This window comes from Amblyomma americanum, chromosome 1, assembly GCF_052857255.1.
Source record: "Amblyomma americanum isolate KBUSLIRL-KWMA chromosome 1, ASM5285725v1, whole genome shotgun sequence".
NCBI classification, from domain to species: Eukaryota; Metazoa; Arthropoda; class Arachnida; order Ixodida; family Ixodidae; genus Amblyomma; species Amblyomma americanum.
Genome location: NC_135497.1, coordinates 145,267,793 through 145,295,699, shown reverse-complemented (window position 1 = coordinate 145,295,699; position 27,907 = coordinate 145,267,793). Strand labels below are relative to the sequence as shown.

The 27,907-nt window shown below is 44.5% G+C and overlaps 2 protein-coding genes across 2 annotated transcripts; one reads left to right on the top strand and one right to left on the bottom strand.

Annotated features, from left to right (window-relative positions):
* The first annotated feature begins 835 nt into the window (after positions 1-835).
* Positions 836-3,215, top strand: LOC144113827 (putative nuclear transport factor 2). The gene is made up of 4 exons (XM_077647165.1): positions 836-1,085; positions 1,359-1,430; positions 1,602-1,700; positions 2,875-3,215. Exons 1-4 carry the CDS (start codon positions 975-977, stop codon positions 2,986-2,988), a joined length of 396 nt encoding a protein of 131 aa, XP_077503291.1. The 5' UTR covers positions 836-974; the 3' UTR covers positions 2,989-3,215.
* Positions 3,216-10,502: 7,287 nt separating this feature from the next.
* On the bottom strand, positions 10,503-27,071 carry Prosalpha4 (proteasome alpha4 subunit). Its single transcript, XM_077647164.1, has 6 exons — positions 26,844-27,071; positions 26,509-26,635; positions 26,288-26,412; positions 21,173-21,295; positions 16,125-16,301; positions 10,503-10,661 (listed from the first exon to the last, which is right to left on the bottom strand). The coding sequence occupies exons 1-6, from the start codon at positions 26,946-26,948 to the stop codon at positions 10,572-10,574; spliced, it is 747 nt and encodes a 248-aa protein (XP_077503290.1). The 5' UTR covers positions 26,949-27,071; the 3' UTR covers positions 10,503-10,571.
* Between the last annotated feature and the right edge of the window lie 836 nt (positions 27,072-27,907).

Sequence of the window (27,907 nt, the reverse complement as noted above, 5' to 3'; positions counted from 1 at the left end):
TCCCTGCAGCTAAAGTGAATATATACGCTTCGCTCTTTTATTTCCCCTTACGCAGTTTATTCGCAAAAAAAAGCCATGCGCACTTGAAAATAATTGAAGTGAATTGGCTTCAACAGGTACAGCAAAGGACGGACGAAGCGGGTAATGCGGGCGCGAACAGGGATTTCGCCGGTGGCGCCACCACTGCGTCATGAAAAAAGGGCGCGCGCTCTCCCCGCCGTTCGACACACCTACCACACCGTTACCGTACCACGCGGTTGACATCAAGCGCTCAAGCCCCGTCCTCCCCCTTCAAAATCATAAATTTTTGGTTTCGATGGCCAAACAATGTTTATATAACTGTTTATACGACTGATCGGCCGATATAATCAGCCGATCAGTAGATTTAGCAGCAAAATGCTCACGTCACTTTTGTTTGCAGCGCCCACTGCGGCTTCTTCGCCGTCGACCCTATGGAGGTGTGGATCCACACTCCGCTACAGTAAGGTGGCTAGAGCTACAGGTTTGCTTTCGTAAAAGCCGACAGCCCTCCTGCGGGAATATCGGATAGCCGGACAGTCATCACATACGCAACAATAAAGTCTCGCAGTTGAATCAAGCTGAACTAGCCCAGATAACGCATCATCAAGCGCGTCTACGCGTTACGAAACACTTGAGCCGGTTTCAAAAAGGCGATGCATAAAACTCCATAATGTTTCTTTCAAAAACACAGCACTAAAAATGTTACGCTGTAATTTCTTCATTACATTATATATAAATATGCGAGGTAACTAAAAAAATATTTAAGATATTTTTTATTAAATGTTAACAAGGTTGCACGATATCGAAGAGCTAACGTTGCTAGCCGCGGAGTCTGTACTCTGTAGTGTCGGTACCACCGCGCACCGTACCTGCCGTGCTAGGCCTACCGCCAGCGGTTATTTATTTCTTCCGGGGTTGTATTACAACTCACGAACTTAGGAGTACTGCCCAGCATGTCGCTGCTAAATGCACAGTACGACACAATTGGAAGAACTTTCATACAGCAATACTATGCTATGTTCGACGACCCTGCTTTGCGACCAAATTTGGGGACGCTGTACAATGTAAGCTATTTTGCTTCGGGCGTGTTGTGAGGTAGGCGTGTGAAATAATAGAAGTGGTGTGCTTTCTCAGTGCCCTGTTGTTGCCTATTTACTGTAGCGTACTTAGAAACGCCATTGTTTTTTCGTGTGGAAATGTGCTATATATGTTGATCACACTGAACGAAATTCCATGCTTGTGGGTGGAGACTCTTGACCCGTTGTCAAGATTCCAACCAAGTTGGGATGTCGCCGGCTTGTTGGGATACAGTGAGTGCACTCTGTTTCTTTTTTCAGGAAGAAAAATCTTTAATGACTTTTGAAGGACAGCAGATTTTTGGGCGGACGAAAATTCTAGAAAAAATACAGGTAAGTTGCCATCAGTCATATCAGCATGAGTTCGGCTAACCTCCACGACTGTATTCGAAGATTTTACTGTTATGCTGCTTCTTGTTAAAAAAAAAAAGCTCTCTCTCGAATGTTCTCGACTTGCGCATGATTTGTTAAGAGGTGCGGTACTGTTGTCTTGTTTGTGTCAAGGGCCTCGGCTTTCAGAAGATATGCCACTCGGTAACCATCATTGACTGTCAGCCGATGTTCGACGGGGGCATTCTAATATTCGTCTTAGGCCAGCTCAAGGTGAGTTCAATTTATTGTATGAGCACTAGCTTTCGAGCCTGTAGAGCTGGCAGATCTGCTTCACCGACCAGTGTTATCCCAACCACCACGCGAAAATAGCTGATGTTCCCCGCACTAACGTATCGAATTTGGGTAGTGCGTCATTGGATTCTTAAGCAGCCTGGAGGTTTGCTCTAAGGGCCGATTCATGAAGTATCAAGTGCCTGTGCATAAAGCCTGCCTTCACTTTGTCAAATTTTTTGAAGTGTGTGTGCCTTCCTCTGCTGTGAATACAGTCATGCCTCGTTAATATGGACACTTTGGTTCCCGAGCAAAAGTGTCTATAAAGCGAGTCTTCCTTAATAACGAATCGTGAATAAAGACAAAAGAAATATTTTGAAAAATCGTTTTATGATTACAGACTCTTCCTAAGCACAGTGGCGGGCAGTGACGTGGAATTTGGGCAATCTTTGCAGCTCAGGTGCATTATTCTGGTCGCCATTATTTTGAAAATCATTAAGTTAAGTTGAAGTACGTCTGAAGCGCCTAGTGGTCCATGAAATGGATGATAGTGCCTGTTGATGTGATGAAGTATCTCCTACCGCTACTGTTCACATCCCAAAAATTCTGTACTCGGCTGACAACTGCTGAATGTGGTTTTCAACAGAGCATACAGATTTTTTTTTGCGAACAGTCATCTAATGTGGCAAACTGTAAGGTGCATCAGCCTGGCACCTTGCCACTGTAAAGCATGAAAACATGCACACAGAAATGCAACTACTAAGGCATTTGCACATTTGCCTGCCTTTCACTGGCGTTCTGCACTCAAATTATAAGGGGCGGAACATCTGGTAGAGGCACTCGGGATTTTGTTCTCATCACTGTCCATATTGACGGGACAAAAATACACGGGTCCCAATGTGCTCCGTGCATTTTCACCCTGTCCATTGTCCGGACAGCGATTTTCCACATTAATGAGGCGAAAATACACTTAAAAAGTTTGGTCCCCAGAATAACTGTCTATAATTCGAGTCATTCATTTTAACTGGGGTCATATTAACAGGGCATGACTGTAGAGTGAAATGCCGCTGTAATGTATTGCTTGGTGCTTGTAATGTAATTTCCAGCGAAATTGTTCAGTGGTTGTAGGGGTTGGAAGATGGTGGCTGTAGACAGTGTAATTTTTCTCCTACAGACTGACGATGATCCAGCGCATACGTTCAACCAAGTGTTTGTGTTGAAGCCAATTGGCGAAAGCTTTTATGTGGAGCACGATGTCTTCCGGCTAGCCCTGCACCATACGGCATGAAGAACAGTGGCAGCAGCTCGAGCTGTTATTGGAGGACACGTCTGCTGCCTGTCTTGTGGTTCCGGTAGCTACTGCATGGGCGCCTCAGAGACATCCCCTCTGTTTGCTTTTTTAAGTTGTATGCGTGATTTGTAATAAATGTACATTCTGCTCCTTTTTCACAAGTATCCCAAAATGCAGTTCACTGCCAGCAGTGTACAGTTCAGGAGCTTTATGTACTCATAATGGCTGTGCTTTGGGCGTCTTGCTGGAAGGTGGCAGCCCACCTGGACTTGCCCCCTTCCCAGATATGCTTTGTATCAGCATGGTGGCAAATAATCTACAGAAGCAACATGCAAGATAGGGTATGAACTTGTGTATTGCTTCTCGAGAAACTCGACAGTGTGTGCCCGCAAAATGGAGCTTTTTCATTGGAACGCCTACATAGTCTCTCCTGCTGGGTCGGTTTACATAGGACACCAATCACAAATGTTCTCTGTATGCAATAAAGGAAATTGAGGTTTGTACCATTTGTCAGTAATGGAATACTTTGGATGTTTGCATTTAGCAGCGTGATAACAAGCAGTGTTTAAAAGGCACCAAAGGCAATATCTAGTCTAGACATGCTGATGGCCATGTTGGGACACACTTCAAATTTTTTGATCTGCAGAAAAATTAGGAAAACTAACATGGTGATGGGAGTCATGTTCGAAGTTCACTGGTGTGCACAAAAATTGAAATGAAAAAACCCAGTCTGCTCATTTTGAAATTCTCCACTAGTCACATACTCGGGCGTGTGCTCATACCATATGGCTGTACTGCATCCTTTTTTGGATTTGAATTCTGACCTTGTTGCTTCCATCCTTTGGGTTATGAGCCTTCCAAGCACTGAGGCTGAAAGCCAATGTTTGCTTAATCACTTCAGAATACTGCATCAGTTTTGTGAATGCTTGAAACAGGTTGAGATAATAGAAACTGGCAATGAGAACAAATTTAAGCACTGCTTGACTGGCATTCTGTGCGTTCATTCCTGACAATATAAGGTTGGTCATGCGTGCAATGCTTAAAACCATGTAATGAAAACTGTCTGTTGAAACTACATTGACCTGAATATCTTCAGACATCACTTACCTTGGAAGTTTTTAATGCATTTGAATGAAAAACCTGGTTACGCAAAAAAAAAAAAAGTCTGGCCAGGTATTCCCCAGTGCCACAGGGAACCCACCGGTGATGCATTGGGTGGGAGCCGCCGCGGTGGCCGAGTGGTTATGGCGCTCGGCTGCCGGCCCGAAAGATGCGGGTTCGATACCGAGCCCGGCGGTCGAATTTCGATGGAGGTGAAGTTCTAAAGGCCCGTGTGCTTGTGATGTCGGTGCACGTAAAAGAACCCCAGGTGGTCGAAATTTCCGGAGCCCTTCACTATTGTGTCCCTCATAGGCTGAGTCACTTTGGGACAAACCCCCATAAACCATAAACTGATACATTGGGTGCAAGTTTTTTTCCTGGCCAGGTGTTTGGCTTGTCTGGGGTGAAATGCTTGGCAAATGGGTCTTGAACCCTACCTGGAGTAGAATAAAATGTTGCGCCATGGTGTTCTTTGGCCAAAGCTGCTCTCTTGCCATAAAAATTTATTATGCCAGGTAGTAACAGTTAAACAGGCCGTTTACCAGTTAAACCAGGAGGCCCACAAAGTAAATGCTGCCAGGGGACCTCCTAACATTAGTACATTGACTAAAATTTAAAACTAGCAATAGCAAGCAAATAGACAGCAGTGAAGCAGAAGCACTTTAATTGGTTCATTGGTGCCAGTCAATATCCTCATGAAATACGGTTTAATGAGAGTGAAATGAATCTAAAGCATACAACTTAATTTAAAAGGGCAAAGTGTTACACAGTGATATGCCAACAGAGTTAGTGGTAAATTTGCCATACTTAGTTCTAACCTTGGGAAGAATAAAATTGGAACGCTCTGGAAATCTTGTGTTATTTCTATTATTTAGGTCACCAATGAAAAATATTTGAACTGGAATTGCAGTTTATTAATGGTACATAATGAGCAACAGCTTGAGCTGAAAAAGTTGGCAGAAAGGCTAGATATTTTGTTGATCGTACAGTGGGGCTGAGGGAGAGAGTAATGGGCTAAATGTCATTGTTTAACTGTTTGGTTTTGAAAGCACCGGATGTGATCTAAGTGTGTATAGTATGTATGACCCCAGGAAGACGAGCAGTATGAGAGATGGCTATGTAATTAGCATATTACAGTAATAAAGTAATATTGGGCTGAAAATAGTAGTGCATTTTGATAATAATATGAAAGCCTAACGAAATATTTAGGAAGTAATGGGCATAGAGATTAAATTTCATATTTTTGTCTAGAAAAAAAAGAAAAGTGGCTTGGCTGTGTCAGAAAATTGTAGAACGTGCCCGCTAAGGCACACTGATGCAGATACTTGTAGTGTAATCCGAGGTGAGTGGAATATAATGAACTCGGTTTTTGCAGGATTAATATGTAGAAAGTTAATTTTGCACCACAATAAAATGTTATTGAGATTAGTTTTTGTTGCAGTATGGTCGCATAATTTTCAGATGAGAAAATCGTGGTGATATCTGCGTATAGAAGATACAGTCAACGTGATTTAACGAGTCGGGCAAATCCTTATATATATAACAGGAAAGGTAACAGGCCCAAAATAGATCCTTGAGGAACTCCCATGGTTACAGGCTTTGCAGATGATGTTATTTACTTGAACAGTTTGGGATGGGTTAGATAAATAGCTCTCAAGAAGTTGTGAACGTGGACCACGAATTCCTGAGCAGGTTAGTTTGTGCAGAAGGATGCAGTGCCTAATCATCTCAAAAGCTTTGGTCAGGTCGATAAATACTGCTCTAACGATAACACCATTGTCAGTGGCACCCTTAATTTTGTCAGTAAAAGATGAGAGAGTCTAAACTGAAACCAAATTGGTGAGGTGAAAGTAAGTTGAATTTCGATAGCTCTGCCATTAGTTGCCTAGAGATTAGTTTTTCAATTATTTTACTAAAAAAGGGGAGAATGCAAATTGGACAGTAGTTAGGGAAGAATTTATGCTCTCATTTCTTGAGCTAGAGAATAATTTTGCCAATCTTTAGAATGTCGGGAAACACGCCAGAACAAAATATTTTGTTAATTACTGGTGTTGTAATAGGCGATAGCTCTTCAGCTACAAGTTTAATTTTAAAAGGGTGGACCGTATCTAAACCTGCCTTGTTGTTTTGAGAAAAAAAAATTACCCTTTGGACTTCATCTGGACATGTGGGATGCAAGTAAGAGGAAAATTCACAGTGGGGCAGGTTATGCAACGATGGCTGCACAGGGAGGTTTCCAGGTGAAGCATAGTGTTTACTGAAGGCAAGGCATTATAAATGTCACTACAGGCAGTGTGTGTGCACATGACGTTTTTAATTTTAATTGGATGGGGTTCAGAATGCTTATTAAGGAATCCATTAATTTGCTCACAATGGCAGCGAGTGTCATTACCATTTTTCATTACTTGGTTTTGATAGTAGTCGCATTTAGCGTGTTTTAAAATTGCTGAAAGCGTGTTAGAATACCTTTGCAACTTATGTCCAAGGACAGTGTTGAATAGCTGTGACAACTTATTTCTGTAATTATTTTTCTTAGTTATAGCTCGTAATAAGCCCTTGGTGATTGAAGGATTCCGGGGGGGTATCCGAATGGACGTTGAATGGTGATGTGTTGCATGCAGTGGTTAATGCAGTCAGCAACTCTTGATGAAAATAAACAAGGCTTTGTTAGGACAGGTTTCAGCACTTTAATTCCAGCAATGTTCCCCAATCACAACTTCTCAGAGTTGTGACATCTCTTAGCCAGTTCTGTGCTTCAGCATGAAAGTGTGGACTTCACTGTTCATAGCGTCCCGACAGGCTTTCTTCATGGTTTAATTTTTAGGCAGTATAAGGCATTTTAGGAGTGCTCTTGTTCAGAGGGCATTTAATGGCAGCACCCATGAGGTGGATGGATAGAGCAGAAATCAAGCAACTTTATTGCATTATACTAATGTGCGTGCACCAAATGCAGCATTTAACATTCATGTTTGTGATTGAGAGGGGCTTATACATGCTTCTTTCAAATCATTTTGAAAGCATGTAGTTGACTAGAATTTTTCTTAAGCACTGCAAAATAATTAAATGCAAATTGCTATATTAGTAATTGCAAGCTCCAAGAATCAACTTGAATGATGCAGCACGAAGGTTAAACTTGTAATGCTACTTACTTAGCTTTTAGGATTGCACAAAAAAAAGCGAAGAAACAATTCTGGAATAATACTCTAATGAAAGATTTCATTTCTTAATGCATTTAAACATGGCATGAAAGATGCTGCATTGTTTGATTACAGCAAGAAAATTTGTCATCCTTTAACTTAGACGAGCTGTACAAGCAAGCACGCAAACTTCATGGTCGTCACCATCATCAGTCTCGTTAAGGCTACTGCAAAATAAAGGCTTCATGTCAGTGACCTTCAATCGCCCAGCTTGTGCCAATTGAATGCACTTTCCGAGAAAACATCCCGAGCTTCTTACACCATTCGATTCTCTGCTGTCTTTAGGTAAACTACCCTCCTCTCGGTGTCGTCTAATTGGCAGCCACTTATACAGCCTGTGCAACATGGTCTGTCCAAGTCTATTTCCCCTCAGTTTTAGTTAGTATAGGATGCCATCCATTTCTGTTGGTTATCCAATCCACGATGCTTTCTGGCTCCACATTGCACCTATCATTTTTTATTTTATAGCTCAATGTGCTGATCTGGGTTTCATTTTGTTTTTCTTGCAGTAAGTAGTAGACATAATGGCTTCCCCCACCTCATACTTATTGGTATTTTCTCACTATTATAGACGAATATGGTCATTGAGCAGTCCCTGTAGATGTCCAGCTCACTTTATGCTTGACACTTTAGTTACATAATGCCTACTGATTTATCCACCAAATCTGAACCCTTTCTCAATTTTGAAATGCAGTGTGCAAGGACATGCTATATTACATGCATTTCTCTGCAACCTGGCTGATAAGAATGAGACATATATATGTTGACATGTTTTTCAAATCGCAGCCTGTTCTCAATAATGTTAGTCTTGTTCTGGTAGCAGTTACCTTACTAAATGTCTTGTGCTTGATAGCCAGCAAACTAATGAGCCTGTAGTTTTTCAGATCTTCGTCACATTTCTTGTGGATTAGTATCATGCGAGCATTATTTCATGTCTTGGCTTCCTTGAGATTATGAGGCATTGTGTATTGTGTGCACTTGGGGCCTTTCATTTTCAGATATAATGCAACTTTTCTGAATTTGTGCACCCACAAACAAGTTTTGTAACTGAGTTAAACCCGATTTATACCCCAAAGTTGCCCATCCAGAATGCATTTGTCTACTGCTTGCACATTTGTCGAGGCAAGCAAGGTAAAAAATTATTCAGAGCCAAAAAAAAAATTGTGCTCGTGAGGGAACAAAATGTCAGCCGATGACCACGTCATTGGTGCGGCCTATATTTTAGTGCGAATAACTCTTAAACAGGGTCCAACCCCAGCCAAGAAAATTGTGTGAAGCTTGACCTTGAGGGCGACCCGCACGACTGGAACTAGTTACTGGCTTTGTTGGTAGATGGAGCCATGGGTACCCCCTTCCAAAATGGCGTTATGTACACACGTAAATCTTACCGAAGCACCATACCTTGTCTTTAGTTCTACTGTTGCCTCTCTTTCACCAGCTACTTTACCCCATGTCATTGCATGCAAGGCTTTAGTTGAAACCAGAATTATTGTCGTAGTTTGGCCATAGCAGTCTGTGACATTAAGTCTGCAAACCAAACACAAGCAAAAGAAATAGTTCCTATGTGCGAGCAGAGCATTTGGATCAAGAATGCCGTTTCCCATGATGCTGCAGTTCCCACATGCTCCCAGCTTAACACATTCAAACCAGCAGTCATCAGCTGAAGCAGAAATTGGTTGCTAGCGCCACTGAGCTGCACGCAGCGCCATATGCTTAAGTTCTCTCCATTTTTCAACATGCCTAGAGACCCTCTGCCTAAATAGCTGTCTCTGCCCCATACCACATTAGCAACTTTCCCCGGTGGACTTCTACCACGTAAACGCATCCAAACACTCACTTTCCCCAATCTCCACCAAATACACCGCATTCACCCAACATTATATGCATATAAGTGTCCCTGGTGTGGTGGTATACCTACATTTACACATACATGGACATGCACAGCTGAACCCAACCACTTAAAAGCCGCCCAACGTGGTGCTGGACCAGTGATAAGTGACGCTGGCCCGCAGCACCCCAGAAGACTAGGAGGCGCTAGTCGCCATCGCCAAATACTTAGTCCTGGACTGAGGAGACCACCCAAATTCGCTCCGGTTTCCTTTTACATAAAAAATGCGGTACTACACGCAATCTACGTTGTGCCCGCTAATGAACAGAACACTATAGTGTTGTCACTCCTGGTGGTGCATGGAGTTTTCCTGTTGCGCTACACAGTAGTTTTTTTTTTATTTTCATTTCGGCTTCCATTTGTCCATTTTCTGTTCTTGCATTCATGAAACAGTCTTCACAATTATTGCGCTCATTCCCAAAAATTCTTCTGGTAGTTGTCTCCTGCTACTCGAAGTGTTACAATTTCCAGCTGCCTATTAATCTGCTAGCATCTGATACCTTGCCAGCATTGATACCTTGGTTTGCTCAACTATTATGCCCAAAATCCTTCCGATGCTGAAGATTCTGTAGGTGTTCCCTGCTACTTCACGTTGCACAAACCCTACTCCCTTCTACTAGGCAGGCCCCTTTAGCAGAGAGGACATTGTTTTTCCAACTCCCCATATATCTCACCAACCAGTTGTTAAAGGCCGTTATTCTCACTTTATCCCCAAGAGGACTGATCCCCAGAAGAAACTGGCAGTAATAGCGGCCTTCACTTGCTACAAAAGTGCAGCCACATCATGTGCTAGTTAGCTCTGGCTGTATAGAGCCCAGAATTTATCGCAGTTTCATAACCACTTTCGCAAGATAAAAAGCACGACACTTAAAAACCACGATACATTGTGATAAAGTACTTTCAGGTGTGAATTTTTGTTTATCAGCGTTAAAAGAAAGTAACCTGCAATCCAGACTGATTCTGGTCAAAGCTTCTATGCAACAAAGGCGATATATCAGTGCTTTGAAATGAACAAACACTTGTTTTCGAATGTGGTATACTTCTGTGATAGTGAGTGCAGCCAAGTGAGCATCCCCCCTTTATGGCCGGCCCAGTGACACTTTGCTTCACATTTGACTGCTGCAACTGCTTCAGCCAATTGGCTATGCTTCCAGGGGCCACTTCTGGAGGGTACTGGGGTCACAATATGGGCTCTATGAGATCCCATTTACAATGCCCAACAGCTCTTCGAGCAGCACCTCTCAAAAGGTACTGTTGGATCCTGATGTGTAGATTATGCTAGCCAGGGTGAAACATCCATGGTACACATAAAGGAAGGCTCCATAGCAGCAAGCAATTATGCACTCAGCTTTACTGACAAATCATTGTCATTTTTCTTGCAGCAAAAGCAACTGCTACTTCTTCTGCTTCTTTTTCTCAGCTTCATCTTCTTTTTCCTTCTCAATTTCTTCAACATACTTTTCAATCTCCTTTGACTCAAGCATCTGAAACAGAACAAACATTAACATGTTATTTAGTGCTGATCGAAGTGGCTTTGCATCAGCAGACAATCCAGAACTGTCCAGCAACTCAAAGAAGTGACCGAATGGTAGTCTCCTCTAATCTCGCACATACCTGCACCCCCCCCCCCCTTCCCCCTTTGTCTGCCCCACATGTCTGAAATATGAACAGGTAAGCAATCACAGCCACAAAAGGCCAGGACCCATGGCCAGTGAAAGAATCAAAGACACTATACAATTCCTTCTATGCCTTTAATTACAATGTGGACAGGGTCGCCCAATCATGCACATGACCAACCGGGTACAGTTGCCGACCGATTTTTTGGACTCGAAGGGACCCGAAAAATGGTCCGAATATCGAAAAGTCCGAAAAATCCGTGCAGTACAAAAAAAATCACTTTATTGAGATGAAATCGGCTTAAAAATGTCACTGATTTTACCTTGCGGAAAATTTCTCTTGCTGGCGACGATTTGTGCCAAAGTTGTGCTTTCACTGTACACACTAGACAGCAAGGTCACCGCATTTAGTTGGAATACATCCCACGCTTCTTTGACGGACCCGGCGTGGCCATGTTGTCCACAACCCGAGTGTGCACCACAGCGCTCGTCAAACACGCAAAGATAAGGCACTTTTCGTTCAAAGCGGCGGAACCGCCGGAGGCAATCACAAAACGGCGAACGGGTGTAACTTCGTGAAGACTGAGCGCCACTAGGTCGATGCGGTCAGAGAAACCCAAGTGACGAAACGGTGAATGGCGAACGTATGAAACCCGCCGCGGTGGCTCAGTGGTTAGGGCACTCGGCTACTGATCCGGAGTACCCGGGTTGCAACCCGACCGCAGTGGCCACGTTTCGATGGAGGTGAAACGCAAAGGCGCCAGTGTGCTGTGCAGTGTCGGTGCATGTTAAAGATCCCCAGGTAATCGAAATTATTCCGGAGCCCTCCATTACGGCACCTCTTTCTTCCTTTCTTCTCTCGGTCCCTCCTTTATCCCTTCCTGCCGAGATGTGAGATAGCTCCTGCGCAATTCCCTTCCCCCAACAACCAATTTTCAACGTATGGGACAAGCGATGACAGCCCGCGACAACGTCGGCGACAAAAGCAAGTTGACGGCGATGACAATCCGGCTGTCAGAGATCGCAGGGACCTCTATTGGCAACAATGAGGTACCGAAAGTATGTCAAGCCAATCTAACTGCAGCGTAAATCTACCTCAATCCAAGATGGCACCTTTTGCACCGGCGAAAAGCCGATAAGATGGCCGATTTTGGCCCGCAGGCAACGAAACTTAGTCCGAAAAATCGAACTTTCGGACTTTTGAAGTCCGAAATATCCATCGCGAATATGTATGCGCTTCTATGGGGTGACCGACGGTGCTTCATCAAGGTCCGAAATATACTACAAGTCCGAGTTATTGGAGTCCGAATTACTTGTCGGCCACTGTATTTCCAAATATCACTATTTCTGTATCAAATTTTTCGCCCTCTTGACCTGCTAGCAAGACACATGGCTCAATAAAACCAGAAAGGCGTTTTCATGTGAGGCACTCTGCATTTTCCAAGCACACAGTACAGCTCCTCATGGGTTGTAGTTACAGATGCTTGATGCCACAGAGAGTTGTATTTGTGTGGGTGATTGTTACATGCATTGTTAGATGGTGTTACATGTCACCATACTCTTGTCACCATCACGGGTTACTGTGCATTATCACAGGATAAAGTCTGTTCTTTGCTCCTCCACCTTCATGCTGGGCACATGTCCATTCCCCGTGTCATCAAAATACACCACAACATTCATTCTGGTGACGAGGATGGTGGACTATCGAATTGCCTGCAGGTTCAACGACCACAAGGTGGGCAAAATGAGTTTGCATCCACCATTGGAATTTTTAGACGTGCCTAGCAAGCCGGCTATCCATTGGAAACAATGGTGGCACATGTCTGAAAATTACTGACACCCAGCTGTGGTAGCTACTCTCCTGCGCGACCCAAGGCGCTGTTCCTGCATTGTCACGGGAGTGGAAGGATGCCTTTTTCAGCGAAACGCTGTTATACTTATGTTTAGCAATGCTCAACTGAGAGACTGAGGCATTGATTATATGCTTGGCTTCAGCACTTCAGCTGAAGCTAATGATGCTGGCAGCGTCAGTGGACCATACAGCCAGCACTGGCGACCGAAGCTTGCAGCCTAGCACCACGCCATGTAATTTCCCACCCCTATCACTCTTCTCCTTCTGATGGTGTCGCTCAAATCTTGGTGTAACACAGTGCGTTCATTAGCTCCTGCTCATGTGATCTACTTGCTATTTCGAGTCTCAGTTTGAAAACCAACAATTTTTTTTTTAACCTTCTCAATGCAAGATCCTTTGAGTGCTGCTTTCTGTGATGAGGCTTTGAGTGCTGCTTTCTGTGATGAGACTGGCACTGCGCTATCGCACGACTTCCACAAATGCCACCAATATACACAACAGGCTCAATACCCAGAAGAATGGGTGGACAGCTTCATTACAGCGTTTCAGGAGCTGTCCCCAAATTGCAACTTCAGCACGAAGGTTGAGGAGCAAAGAATCAACTTCACTCTCTTTGATAATGCAAAATACTCTCATGATAAGAGTCTGGCGACATGCAGCACCATCTAAAAATGTGTGTAACACTCGCACTGCAAATACAGCAAAGTACAAACAGGCCACACAGTGCCATTTCTGATGAAATTCCAGGTGTCCTCCACATAACAATGAACAGCATGTGGATAACATTAAAACTAAAACTGTTTGCTGCATTAAAACAGCATGTGGACAGTATAGAGAGAAAAGGCAACAGTTTCCAACAAAAAGGATTAGAGGTTCCTCAAACAAAGATCAATACTAACGCTTGATTGACAACCAGGCAAAAAGTGCCCTGCAGTGACCAAAGATGAATTTCAAAGTTGTATCTTGCAAGGATAGTTATGTAATCAAAAAAAAATATAGAGAATAAACCCAAGGTTTCTTTAAAACTTCAGCTGGAACTTTCTATTGTTATGAGAGCACAAGGGAGATAAGCATAAATACGTTACACAGAAAAGCAGAAAAATAATTAGGATTATGAAATGTAGGCAATCACACCAAGATAACGGAAAGAACAATCCCCAAAGTAAAAATTTAATTCATCACAGACCCATGAAAAGCAGTTCAGCCTTTGCCTTTGAAAAAGAGTGTCCAATATCCTTCACTTTCAAGACACAGCGCTGTGTCTTGTCTCATCTTCCCTCTTCCCTGTACAGGTGTGCTGTTTTAGCCTTATTATGTCATACCAACTCGCCCATCAGTCTGAGTTGAGTTCCAACATGCTACAGACCAAACTGGATGCTCTGCGCACAGCAATAGGCAGAATATTGCAAGTATATAAACTTTAGATTTAAACAGAACACTAATGTTTTTAAAAGGCAGGGGTCTTGAAAACGCAGCTGCGCATGCTTGTCGTGAGGCCCAGTGATCCTGAAGATTTCAACCTTTGTTCCAGAAGCGGCTTACAAGTAGCATTAGTAACATTTTGGTTTCAGTCCATACTGCATCTCTTTGACACTCTTTGACAGCAAGCCGTTGGTCAGACTCTTACTTGCAAGTAAGCGGCTAAACATGCTTTTTGCGATACTGAGTTGTAGACTTCTACTTCTGCACTATCCTCAGCTATTAGTCAGCGTCTGACTTCCACTGTATCCGATATGAAGTTGTCACAGGTAGTGTGAGAGTCTCCCGCTTTCTCCCCTCTTCCTTTTGTCTTTCGGCCCATGGAATACAAATATTTGACAGTGCAGTATGGAAAACCTGTTCCCCCCTCCGTTTCGACGCGGCCCATCTTCATCGCCGGCCGCCGGGACAGCACTGGCTGGGTGAGGAGGGAAGTCTCCCTCATGGGTAAAGGAAACGGTGACGGGAGCACCACCTCGTAGGTTACGCGGAATTCTGCGTGGCCGGACGGAGCTCGGGATCCGGCCAGCGTCACGAGGGTTGCAGCCGCACGCTCTCGTCACCTTCCGCAGCAGGCGCATGGGGATCCATTGTGCCTTCTGGTTCTTCTGGTTCCAGGCAGCGAAGCGAGCGCAGCAAACGCGCGCTCTGTTCACCTTCCCCAGAAAATGCTAGGGAATGGCTTTGCCCCAACAATGCGGCGCGCACGGGAAAACCCGGCCGCCATTGTTGGCGCATTCGAATGTTCGCGCCGATACTTCCGAAGTCGGGCCCCTGCCCCAGCCAGTAAGTCGGAAGACCTTCTTACGTAGCCTTCCATTTCCGAGGAATGCCTCGATGTTTTGTAGCTAGCTGGCCCGCTCTGTGTATTAATTGCAACTGTAATAAATAGCATATGAGTGTTAACGCTTTGTCGTCCCTTCCCTTTGTCCCTCGAGCACGAACCCCATCCGTGGCTAGCGAGCGGGAACGCTGCATCCACGGAGTGGGAGTGCGGGCGGGACGAAAGGCGTTGTCCCCTCATATTTCCACAAGTCTGCATGGCGAGACGAGTTTGAGACCCCTGTTATAAGGGTTAAGTTTAGCAACAAAGAGTTAAGCTTACCGCTACCCTGTAGACAAGCAATTAAAGGTGTATTACCTTGAGAAATGCTGGTTTATAGAAGTCAAATATGGACAGTATACAAGTTTCTTGAGGATGCAATGCAATTTAAATAGCAATGAAGTGCACAATGATGTGGTAGTAAAATTTGAACTGAATACCTTAGAAGCAAGACTATAATACAATGGCTCAGGGGCATACTTATGGGTCACTCTTGGAGGGGACGGTGGCCCCCTTTTAACCATGTATTTCTTTTTTCATTGCAAAAATTGGGTTTAGCATGGTTTTCATCCATGAAATACCTCCCTCCATCCCCAAATCTGTCACTGCAATGGCTTCAGAGGTTACAGAGGTGCAATGTATAATTTCGAACTTCATTTGGGCTGTGAAAAAACGTAACCCAACGTTAGCAGCATTATTGTGAATTAGGCATAGCGGCTTCACAGAAAGGTTCAGTCACTTTGCCAATCAGTCATGAAAGTTGAGCTACCTGATTGCTGTCAGAGGTTAGTCATGTCACTGCCGTACTAAATGTAAGATGAACACATCAGGGGAAAACTTTCTCACCACAAATACACTCCAGTTAACATGCAAGAACTTAGTGACTAACTCGCAACAGATTATAAAAATCTACAAGGCGAAGAGGTCACGTATTACCAACAAAGGTCATTAGGACACCTGACCTTGCCTCAAAGCAGGTTTCTGAAAACACTGAACACACTACACTATAATCCCAGCTTCCCTCCTACTCTGCACTGCAAAAGCAATCCAGCAGCTTATACACTGCCAGTGTGGTCAAAGGCAGTGCAACTCTATTAACCAGATGCAGACAATAAAGACAATGTACAGACCAAAAAGAATAGCAGGTGTAAAAACAAATAAAAGACTACAAACATACCTTCAATGGCTGCCCACGCTCCATGATTGCTACCTCCAGGTTGTGGCCTTGGATAACCTCAAGCAGAGCACGTATTGCCAGCTTCACTGCGCCTTCGTCAGTTTCTATCTTGTCAGCAGAATAATTCTTCTCCAGGTACTCACGCACAGTTTTGGCATTCCGTCCTGTGGCATTGGCCTATTGATGAAAAGTTACAAATTATGACACTGAAGACCTCCCTTCGTAAGATCTGGGCAAAACAGCAAAGCCCATATAAAGCAACGCACATCAACATGAACACAGCGTGCCACTCACTGAAAAAAAAAAGCAGCTAACTTCGAATAACAAAAAAGGGGGAGAGGGGGAGAGCAATAATTATCACTTGTTCCCACAGTGTGATTGTACTATGTACAGTCATTAAATACACAAGTCTAGAGTGCTCGAACGGTGCACTGGAGTACACTTGCGTCATTTACGAGTGGCCTAGGGCTCGAAACGAGACCTTATCATGCATGCACATTCACATGAATGGGGTTGAGCTCCTTATGTTTTTAAATGCTAAATTCAGCCCGCCAAGCGGTGGTGATTGTCATAAATGCAGAACAGAGCGTGCCACTCGAGTGCTCTAGACAGGTGCGTACAAGTGACCTTAAAAAGTATGTCTGAAGCACGTGTGCTTGTAACACCCGAGCGTGATAATGCTATCTAGCAACTTATAGTAAACTGCATATCTCCAACCAAAATTTTAACTTTAACCCAACGTTTCGAAGCCGACTCGGCTCCTTCATCAGGGGTGACTGAGGGCAGTAGCTAGTGTCTTTTAAGTATGGAGGGGGAGGGGGGGGGGGGGTGAAAAGAACATCTGTGTCGCGAACATCTAGCAACTGTACCAACACCTTACACCACCACTCGTGTTTTTCCGTACTTTAAACTATTACATGCACATGAGCCAGCAAAGTCGCTGACTCACTGGCATGCATTCAAAGACACTACATATGGTCAATCCTAGCATCACTCTTGGAGCTTTCATTGTGTAAACGGCACCACAACACTTAAAAATGTTGCACCATCTAGTGAGCACCTTTGCTTTGCCTAGTGCCAAGATAAGACCAATGGTGGCCATAGTGCCTATGGAGCCAAGATGCATTTTGGGTTTGCCGAACTGGCGTATGCTTTATCACACGACAAGAAACCAAAAACTAAGCAGAAATTTTAAGCAGGTATGCAAGTACCGTAAAAACCGGACTATAGGTCGGACCGGAATATAGGTCGACCCCCTAACGAACCAATTCTAAAAATGAAAAAGATCTTTTTTCAATGGGAAAAGTACCGAAAGACATCCTTACTTTGAAACAAATGCGACTCGAGAGGTTGCACAATGGTGACAGTATTTAATTTCATTTAAATGCTGCTTGTATGTACACCCGGCAAATTTTTTAACAATATCGCGCACCAATCGGCCCGCGTGTTTGTTTCTGGCACAGGCAAGTACGGCGCCGTAGAGCAAAGCCCTCCTCTTCATGAATCGCCGCAACCAGGATGGCGAGCCTTTGAATTGCGCCCTCGTGAGTCTAGAGGCACGCGCGATCTCTGCCGCTTTCACGCGGATGCATTCGGCAGTCACAGGCAGCGATCTTGCTCGCACCGCAACGTTTCCTTCCTATTCTCGATACATTACGCAGCTTCTGCCTCCGCCAGTACTGAATGATCTTTTCGGATACTCCAAATTCGCGCTGTGCCGCCAGGCTCCCGTGAGCTTCCTCGTACTCAATCGTGTTTTTCTTGAAGGCGACGGTAAATTGCCGTTAGCTTCCGCTTTGCATCTACTGAAACGCAAAATGGCGGCACTGCTGCTGATGGCGATGGTGATGGAGGCTGTTGACTTCAGACACCCATTGTTGCAAGACTTCCGTATTTTTTCCGCCAATGACCGGTATATAAGACGGGGGTCGACTTTTCACCATGGTTTTTTGAAAAAAAGTTCGACCTATATTCCGGTTTTTACGGTAACAATCAACACTGTCATGGATAACGCAACAAACGTTCCAACTGTGCAGTTGCCCATTCATCCAGCCACAGATTACACAGTACACTATCACCCGTTCCACACTGCCTCAGAATTTGCAGCTGGAGTGAGTGGACTGCTCCCCAGGGGGCCTATTAGCCAAATGCAGCCAGTACTGGTCGCAGCCACACCAAGACTGTGGCTGCAACAACACATTCAAAACGTCTCGGCATCAGAGTGGTGGAGTAGTGGATAGGAGCCATGTGTGTGCGTGTGCGCGCACGCATGCGACAGCAGTGGCGACTACATTCATTCGTGAAAAATTTTGTCTTTTTTTCTACACACTATCTCTGGGTGTGCGACATTTTAAGTTGCAAATCGGGATGCTTTGTGCCTTATAACTTGATTTAGGAGGCTCTGAGCTGAATTTTTTCTGCAGTCTTTCCTTATACACTGGTCACATGGTTGGCCAATTACTCTTTGGTTTTAAGGTCAAAATTACTGGCATGATATGTTCTTTACGTACCCTATACAAGGTTTGTTATCCCTTTTAGGTAAGCCTCAGTGACACTCTTGAGTCACCGTAGCCCATAGACAGCGTTTCAAGCCTAGTGGCTGTACAGGCTGCAGTTGGCAAATACGCGTCCAGGAGCTGCAGAACCACTTTTGTGGCTACTCCTATATGTGCTTACAAGGCAACAGACTACACAGGCATCAAACTTGCTGCTTTTAATTAACCCTTTCAGGTGCTTTGAACACAATTGTGTACACAGCAAAGTCACAGCTTTTTCTGGGAGTGTGCTGCACCTAGCAGCGATTTTACTGTTTCAGTCGAATTCAGCATCCTTCTTGTCGCAAAAAAATATTTTTTTTTGTGCCACATACCAAACACAGTAAATATTATTTCACAAGACAATGAGCTAGATAGCACGTCTTCCGCCATTTTTATTCAGACATATTTCACCACCAGTGATCACATCGATTGTTTTTGCTCAATGTTGAGCATAATGTTCATCTTTGAAACCGAGTGATTCCACGATCCCTCAGGTGCTTACTTGCCAAATCCGGGCATTCCGATGTTACTAGTTCTTACCAGCATGCCTATTTGTATGAAATTTTGCACATCTTTGTAAAACTTGCCCACTGGTCTTTCGCTCTAAACTAACAAATTCCCTTTCTTAAGGCCTGAATATACTATTTAGGGGGAAAAATAATTGTTTTCTATTAAATAAAAAATGGCGCCTGAAAATATTACAAATGTTCTCCCCCTCTCTTGTGTCAACTGACACTCTGTGAGCACTCACACTGTACTCTGTCATATATAAAGTTCAGTGCTCGCCAAACATATCAGCAGGGCTTTCGAGTACGGAAAGCTGGAAGACAGTTTACTAGCAATGCATTTGTAAACAAAACACATTCCACTCCTTACATGGCACTTGGAAAAGCAACGTGGAAATACTGCCCAATTAGATAAAGATATTCTGCTATGAATTTTGCAGAAACAACATGATAATATATGCTCAAACTTTCTTTATTCACCCAGCATTTAAGTTTTCAGTCTCAAATGAAAATGTCTTGCATTTTCCAACATTTTCTGACTACGAGTAGGCAGTCTGTGCTACAGACTCCCATCCATCCTCTGCATTTCTCACCCCTGCCCAGCCCTCCATGCAGAGTTTAGGCATGAGGGATTAGCCTTTGGCCAACCTTTTTGCCTCTGTTGTCCATATAAAGCTTTTCCTCTCTGACAAAGAGGTTCAGTAAAAAGCAAGAATGGCAACTGTACAACACCTGGTCTAGCAAAAGTTGCAAGGCAAAAAGACCACATTTATGAAAATGATGGCGGACTAAAAACCAAAAATGAGGTTATAACCCCAGCTACCCAGCAGTTGTGATATTCTTTTAACCATGTGAACAGTGTGTGCTGGGAGCCAGCAGCATGCCAAGAAAAAAGCATGTGGCACCACTCCATGGACCACAGCAGGTGGATGCTCTTTTGCAACATTATCCAACTGCTCACATATGCCCCATTCTTCTGTATACATTTCTTTGTGCATAACTCTTCAAATCGTGGCGATTCACGAAGTCAACATCATGGTAAAAAAATTTCATAACTTTTGCAGCCCACAGCTACAACTGAGCTGTGGACAACAATGTAGCGGAGGGAGCCAGATTACTTGGGCAATCTAAGGCACTTTAATGTGCATCAAACACCCAGCACATGAGCGCAATTGCACTTAGCTCCCACTCAGATACTGTAGCTGGATACCAAGACTACAAACTTATGCTCAACCAAACAAAGCAATGACTGCTGAGCATTGCAGCTCGCACCTTATATCCATGCCACATGGACAAATGTAAGGCCATTAAGTGCTTGCTGCCTTAAGCTTTAATGCCACTTGCGCGGTGCCACACAAGCAACTTTAATTGCATTAGCCTTACTGCCATTCACTACCTACTGATTTCACCACAACTCATTTGTCTGAGCAATGTGTACTCTTGTCCCCATTCCACACAGAAAAAAAGCCTGCAACTTTTCTTAGTTAAAAATTTCCTATCCAGTAGCAAATGGTTCATAACTTTCAGTAAGATGAGACACCTCTGCTGCATTTTCGATACAAATAGCGCCATTTTTACCAGTACTTCTGGCAGATACCCACGGCTTGTGCACTGACACACAAGTTTATGGCTACTTTTTCGACTTGTCAACCAAGAACAGCAGCATTTTCTGCGAAATTTTGCACTGGACAACAGTGCCGAGATTTTGTGCTCATTGGCACTGTTTGAAAGCAGGCAAAAATTTTTATTGGCTTGCAGACGTTATGGTCATCGTGACTTTCGTATAGCGACATTAACTACGAAAATTATGCCATTAACAAACTTAAGGCCTGTCACTTCTTGTGTGCATGTGGCATGGGTATTAAACACTCCGGAATACTATTTACAAACTAAGGAGCATGTACACCATTTCAGAACACAGACGTGACCCGTGAGTGCTTTGTATCATCAAAGTGCCTCAGTAGAAGACAACAGTGATGTCTATAACTTGTAACTGTGAGCCTACCTTCCACTCATGGTAAACACCAGATGGATCAGTTTGAAACAGCCTTGGTGTGCCATCAAAGTCAAAGCCACCTATAAGTGCAGAGATGCCAAAAGGTCGTCGGCCGTTGCTCTGCGTGTACCTCTGCAAATGGGAGTTTTCATATAATTTACATCACTCTGTTTCCACATGCAAGTGCACCAAATTAAACACACAAAATGCATTCCTCAATAATAAATGTGGCACCGACACCACATTGCTTGTCTTGCTATTGCAAACACCAACAAATAGATGTGACGCGACCAAGCACAACTACGAAAACATGGCTAAACTGTTTATTGAACATTAGCAACCACAAGGACATAAGTGTTGCAGACAATTATTTCTTCCGAGACTAGCACGTCAAAGGTGCTTGAATACCACATAACTGCTTCAGAGTATCCAGACAAACACAGTAAGTACCTCTATGCTTTTCGACATTTTGTCTATTTTAAATGTCATTAGAATACGCTCTACTGAACAGATGCCTGCTAATGAAATGTTACCCGACTATGGCAGTTGGTATTAAGAATACCCCATCTTTGCTTTCTACAGATATTTGTCAGTTCAATACTTTGTCTTAAATGTTTAACTGCACTTCACCGTCCTGTCATACTATTCTAACAATCATATTAGCAATGAAGACTTCTACATAACAATATCACAGAATTCTAAAATTCACATTCCTGTAGATTCAATAGTTTACCCTCGGCACTATACACTCTGAAAGGCCACTTGGCCTCCAGGCAACTACCTTGCTTTGCCCTTTCAGGCACCTCTCACCATTTGTATTGACAAAAAATTTTCCTCTTATCAAATAGTTTATGCACACCTAAAGAAAGCCCCGACTTCTTTTGCAAAATGGAACAACCAGTTTTCAGTTCTCACAGGTATGTACACAATCTGCCTTTTTCACAAGGCCACTCCATGCATAAACACCTCTCCCCCTCTGCCCTCTCCTGTGCTCCACTAGTTGAAAACAAGCTGCCACACTCTAGTCTGCATGTGCGGTTCGTGCTGGTGACAGGTGCAAGTGACAGGTGGCAGCAGCTTTCGAGCACGCACCTGCCACTTTGCATGCACAGTTGCCGCCTCGTGGAAGCTGGTTGCACCTGCGTTGTCCATGTGTGATCGTTTTCAACTAGTTTTCTTTGTAGCAGACGAATTTTCTCATGCTCCCCAGAGGGTGCCACATCATGTGAAACAGGCAGATTGTGTACAAAGTGGCACCAAGTGTTGCAACGGTAGACTGCAACATACTTCTGACAAGTAAGGACATGCACACAGTTGCTAAGTTAGTCCACTACAAGATAAGGGCCTCCCTCAATGACCTCCAGCATCATCAACTACAGCCACATTATTCAACCAAATTTCCTAAGCTTGCCACTCCATTTGACCCTCAGCCCCCTTCAACTACGCTCGCTTTTCTCTTAGTATCCACTGTCGTTCACACAGGCTGCCGGTTCTCAGTTCTGCTCATTGCATGTCCTGCCCATATCCATCTTCTCTTTTTCCTTTTAGCTAAACTATCCTTGATTGTGTTTCCTCTATAAACCACACTTTCTGCCTCTTAATACTATACCTTTCACTTTCCCTTGCATTCCTCACTGCACTGTTCTTGCCCTAAGTTCTAGGCTTTTTTGCTGCTAAGTTTAGACTCGGAAGGCGAGTACTTGAAGGTACATCAGTTATAGAGTTTATCAAGTATGACAGGTTATACTTGTTTGCAGAAGAAGCATATTTTGAAGATCAAACGACGCACAACATTGAACACATCAAATGTGTATGTAAGTTTGATTCCCACCGGTAGGGTTCTCTCTTTTTTTAGGAATGTTAAAACCTGTACTTATACTTCACACAGTACCTCATCCAAACATTGCAGCCCGCCTCACTGGGCTTTTCTGCATAAAAATTGAAAATTGGCTGTTGGGGAAAAGAAATGGCGCAGCATCTGTCTCACATATCCGTAAGGGAAGGAGGGGTGAAAGAAGAAAGAGGTGCCGTAGTGGAGGGCTCCGGAATAATTTAGACCATCTGGGGATCTTTAACGTGCGCTGACATCGCACAGCACACAGCCGCCTTTGCGTTTTGCCTCCATCGAAACGCGGCCACCACGGTCGGGTTCGAACCCGAGTACTTCGGATCAGTAGCCAAGCGCCCTAACCACTGAGCCACCACGGTGGGTCTGCATAATTGCAATAACCTATCTTGTGAGGAGCCCCGGCTAGTCTCTGTCACTATGCTGTGTCGCAACAACTTCCAGTGGTTGACATGGCCAGCTAAGCTAAGTCTGGCACAGAATGTAACAAAAAAAATGAGAAGGTGGAGGGGGGGGGGGGGGGGGAGGAAACTAGCACAGAAACAGCATAAAGGATGAGGCAATATGGGTCACTCATGAATCAGTGCACTCAGCTAATTAACCTTACTGGCTACTTTAAAGGGACACTGAGGACAACTCAGATTTTTTTTTGTTAGCAAAATCTGATAGTTCGGCATTTCATGGCTTTGTTGCCACTAGTCGGGAGCGAAAGATGCATTTATTTCAATGAAATTTGGATTCGAAGTTGAAAAAGTTTTTCCTGCCGCTCCGATTCAAACTTGAGAACTCTTATGGCATCACGGAGAACTCTTATGACGTCATAGCACGGAGTGACAAAAAACATGACGTAAACGCAGACTCCGTGATTTCTGGTGGCTAGCGGTGCGGTCTAGCAGCTGCCGAAATGAAAGCTACCGCCACCGCACATTGAAGGCATCTATCAGGGGTCGCTACTGTCACTTCGTTTACGTTTGCACCGGTGTCTTGCCAGCGTTACGATGGATCCCGTTCCTGAACCCAACGACGTAGTTCTCGCAAAAACTCCAGCCTGCATTTCAGCGACCTCAGACCCACAGAGCGTGCGATGCTTTTGAGGGAGCATAGTTAGGTTAAGCGCCGGCAGGTGGTTTACCCCTTCCCCAATGAGCAGCCGTTACAAACTAAATATCATAACCCCAGTGCGGGGAGTCACGAGGGGCCAGGACGTCAGCGCGTTGCGCCCATCGGAGGCTGGCCGGGGCTTTGGGGCCAACGGATTGTGATTCCTTGAACGGCACAGAAGGGCCAAGTTACTTATTTATTTTTTTGCCACAAGAAACGGATGGGTGTTCAAGGGCACTCGCGTTTAAAGTTGGCGGCTTGAAACTAAAGCCAGCCCACGACGCTTCAACGGCTTCCACTAGATCCAACGGGTCCACTGGATCGGGCTCTCTCGCCCACTTGCATGTACCTTCAGATGTGTACTGTGAATGTATTAAATTAGCCGAGAGCTCGAAAAGAACATCTCCACCCAACTGCCAAAGCTATTGAATTATGTCACAACGCGCACCTCGCCGCGGAGCCGTATCAGCCTGGCCGGGCCGGCGGCAGCTGAAATAGAGACATGCTCCAAGTCTCCGCCAGTGCGGTCAGAGTGCGCCGAAGCCGCCGAACACGTCGGCGGTCAAGAGCAGTTGGAGTATAGAGGGTCTTGCTTTGGCCGACCTGACGTCGCCGTGCAGCGCGCACGCGCGCGTTATGCCGGAGCATAAACGCGCCTTAACAGAGCCTGCGCTTAACTGCTAACCAACATATTCGGTGGCGGCATCTATGGGAGCCACTGAAACTCCCCGCCCACTCATTGAATATAAAAAAAATCCTGTGCCAAAGCTTGGAATCGAACCAGGGCCTTTGGCGTTTGAGGCGGAGACGCTACCACTCCGCCACGACGGCTCGAGGTATAACCATCAATAAAGGCGCATCTAGTGAATGCACTCTTCCGATGCAAAAATCTCCGCACTTTCGCTACGTATATCCTGGCCTAACAGAGCTAGGTCATCACCAATTTTTCTTAACTGCTTTGTACCTTGTCTCCCGTCCCTAATAAACGATTTCCGTTAAATAGTTTGAAGTTGACTGGCACAGCTGGGAATGTTTAGCCGGGCGAACGAGCGTGCGAACTGCCTTGCACAATCACCGACCATCGTGCCATCATAGTTTTTCATCGACCGTGGTGATCACCTGACAAGCCTTAACAGGCTCCTTCAAAGGTTAACCAGCACTTGAAGCGGCACTTGGAGTTCCTCTGCAGTTCGGCGCTTGTAAATCGAGGCGCGTCAAAAACAAAACCACGGGGCACGCAAAACTCATAGACGGGAAGAGCCATAACAAATCGAAACTCTCCTAGCCGCCTGTGGCGCCGCCAAGCATCGGTTTTCTTTGCTTCCAACATTCAGGTTCTTTTGTCTGCCTTCCTTGTGTGATAAAAGTGCACTATCGGTTTTAAAACAAAACTTACTTCAATATTGAACCGCGCAACCTTCCTTTGTCAGCCTCAGAGATTTGTGAAAGCATGTAGGAATGAAAATTCCTCCAAGGTGGCGTCTCTTGTCCTATGACGTCACCACACTTGTACTTGCGACATTGGCCTGTGGTGGCGATACCTCTATTTTGGTTCTTGCTATTTTCTATCTTACAAGAGCTTTGTTTTCAGTAAGAGCAGCGTTTTTGTGATCAGGAGCTGGTATTCTATCGATACAAACCAACTTCAATTTCTCCTCAGTGTCCCTTTAAGGCTGTCCAGCTAACATTGTGTGTGTGTGTGTGTGTGTGGGGGGGGGGGGGGGGGGGTAAATACATGCACTGTTAACTTTTTCTACACTTCCTGGCGCCCTGTGGACCATAGAAGCAACGAAATAATTAGCCTTGCAAGATAATGAACACAATGTGACGTCGAGAGCGCGCAAATGCAAGTAGAAACTGCAGTCAGCAATGCATGCGAGTCGGGTAGTGTACACCGCTAGCAAAGAACAGCACACGCTCACTTTTAACACTCGCACACTCTTGAATTTTCCAGAAAAGTGCACAGCGCGAGCTGACCAGGTGGTGGTAAAGCAACGAACGGGGTAAGCACGGCAACTTCAGCGGTGAGAGCGACCACCTGCAGAAGCGTATTGGTTGCAATAGCAACGACATTCCCATGAACCGCTACACATATCGCAACCTTAGATTACAATGCATCTATACGAACTGAAAAAAAAAATGACCACCAAAAGCGTTACATAAGACGAGAAGCATACCTGTTTTAACTGGGCAATGTAGCGGGTGATGTACTCCAGCGTGACAGGATCTTCAACAGTAAGTTTGTGGCTTTGGCATTCCACACGAGCTCTATCAATCAGTATTCTTGCATCGGCGGTGAGCCCTTTTAGAATTATAAATGACAAAACTCAGCCACCCATAGTAAAAAATATACTGCATTTCAGCGTAAAAAGTAGGTACGACATATTTAAACATTTACCTGCAAACGCCATGACTACATGGTCATCAAGAAGGCAGATCTTCCGCACTGTCCTTTCTTCCTGCAATTTGGCCACGGATTTCTTTTCCACGGCAAGGACAACTATATTTGTACCTTTGATGCCAACCTGGATTAAAAGGGAAAGAAAAAATCAGCGACACTGGCGCGAAAATATCTCAAACCGTCCAGGCTCACTTCACTCAACAAGCACAATTTATCGGTGAGTTAAACGACTTGCTTCAGATTTTGTTTTCAAGCGTCGTTTCAACAGAGGACGGACTTAACACAAACTTCCAACCTCAAGTAGCGGCTACAAGGGAACTGAAAATGCTTACTGCTGTAGACCCCTTTTTTACGGCTTCCTGGGCGTATTCGACCTGAAAGAGATGCCCGTCAGGAGAAAATACGGTGATTGCCCGATCATATCGTGCAGTGCCCATGACTTAAACTCCAGCAGCAACGAATCCCGCTGACTACCAGGTAAGCAATGACAACACAATTTTTAGCACGCCGAACGCCGCGCAGCACCACAATGGCTGAACGCTGGCTTGGCAACCGATCCGTGTGCTTGTGAACAAGTGGTGGCGCTAAATGCCGAACAATAATAAATGTTACAACGGTGTAGCTATTAAAAGTATGCTTTTAAGAAGTTAGCAAGGCCAATATTTTTATTTTGTAAAAAAAGTCTCTTCCGTGAATTACCGTGGTTAATATTTTTGTCTGACGGAGTTGTGGGAGAGAAAGAAGTGATAGGCCTCTGGGTCTCTTTCTGGCTGCCCGCGGAGAACTTGGTTTTAAGTGGCTCGTTTTTTTTCGGGTTGCTCCGCGCAGTTCCGTTGGCTGCCCAGAAAGTGTTCGTGTTTCTCTGGGTGGGCGGTGCAATGAGGTAACCCACCACAGTGCTCAGTAGCTTTGGCGTCTGGCTGCTGATCCCAACGTCACGGGTTCCTACCCCGCCACGGCGGCAGCAGCATTTCGGTGGAGGAGAAATTCAAGACCGGCCGAGTGCTGTGCAACATATTAGTGCCAGTTTTAAAGAACCTTAAATGGTCTAAATCCATACAGAGCCCTTCACACAGCGTCCGTCATCGCCCGCTATGTGGCACTTTGGGCTGTGCACTCAACTCCACAATTCAAATAAATTCATAATATAAGTAGAAATATTACCCCTCTTAATTATTATCTGGGATGAATGCACTTTTCATAATAAATTTTAGTAAAGCAAAAGAGCAGCTTTTCTGGCTAAAAAAAAAACAATAATAATCAGGCCTTGGCACAGAAAAGGTATAAAATAGTGCAATCCTTTAAAGCTTTAGGAATGCACTTCTCAAGCAATTTAACTTGGGAAAACCAAGTAACTAAACCATTTCAACCATATACATATTTAGCAGACAAGGCA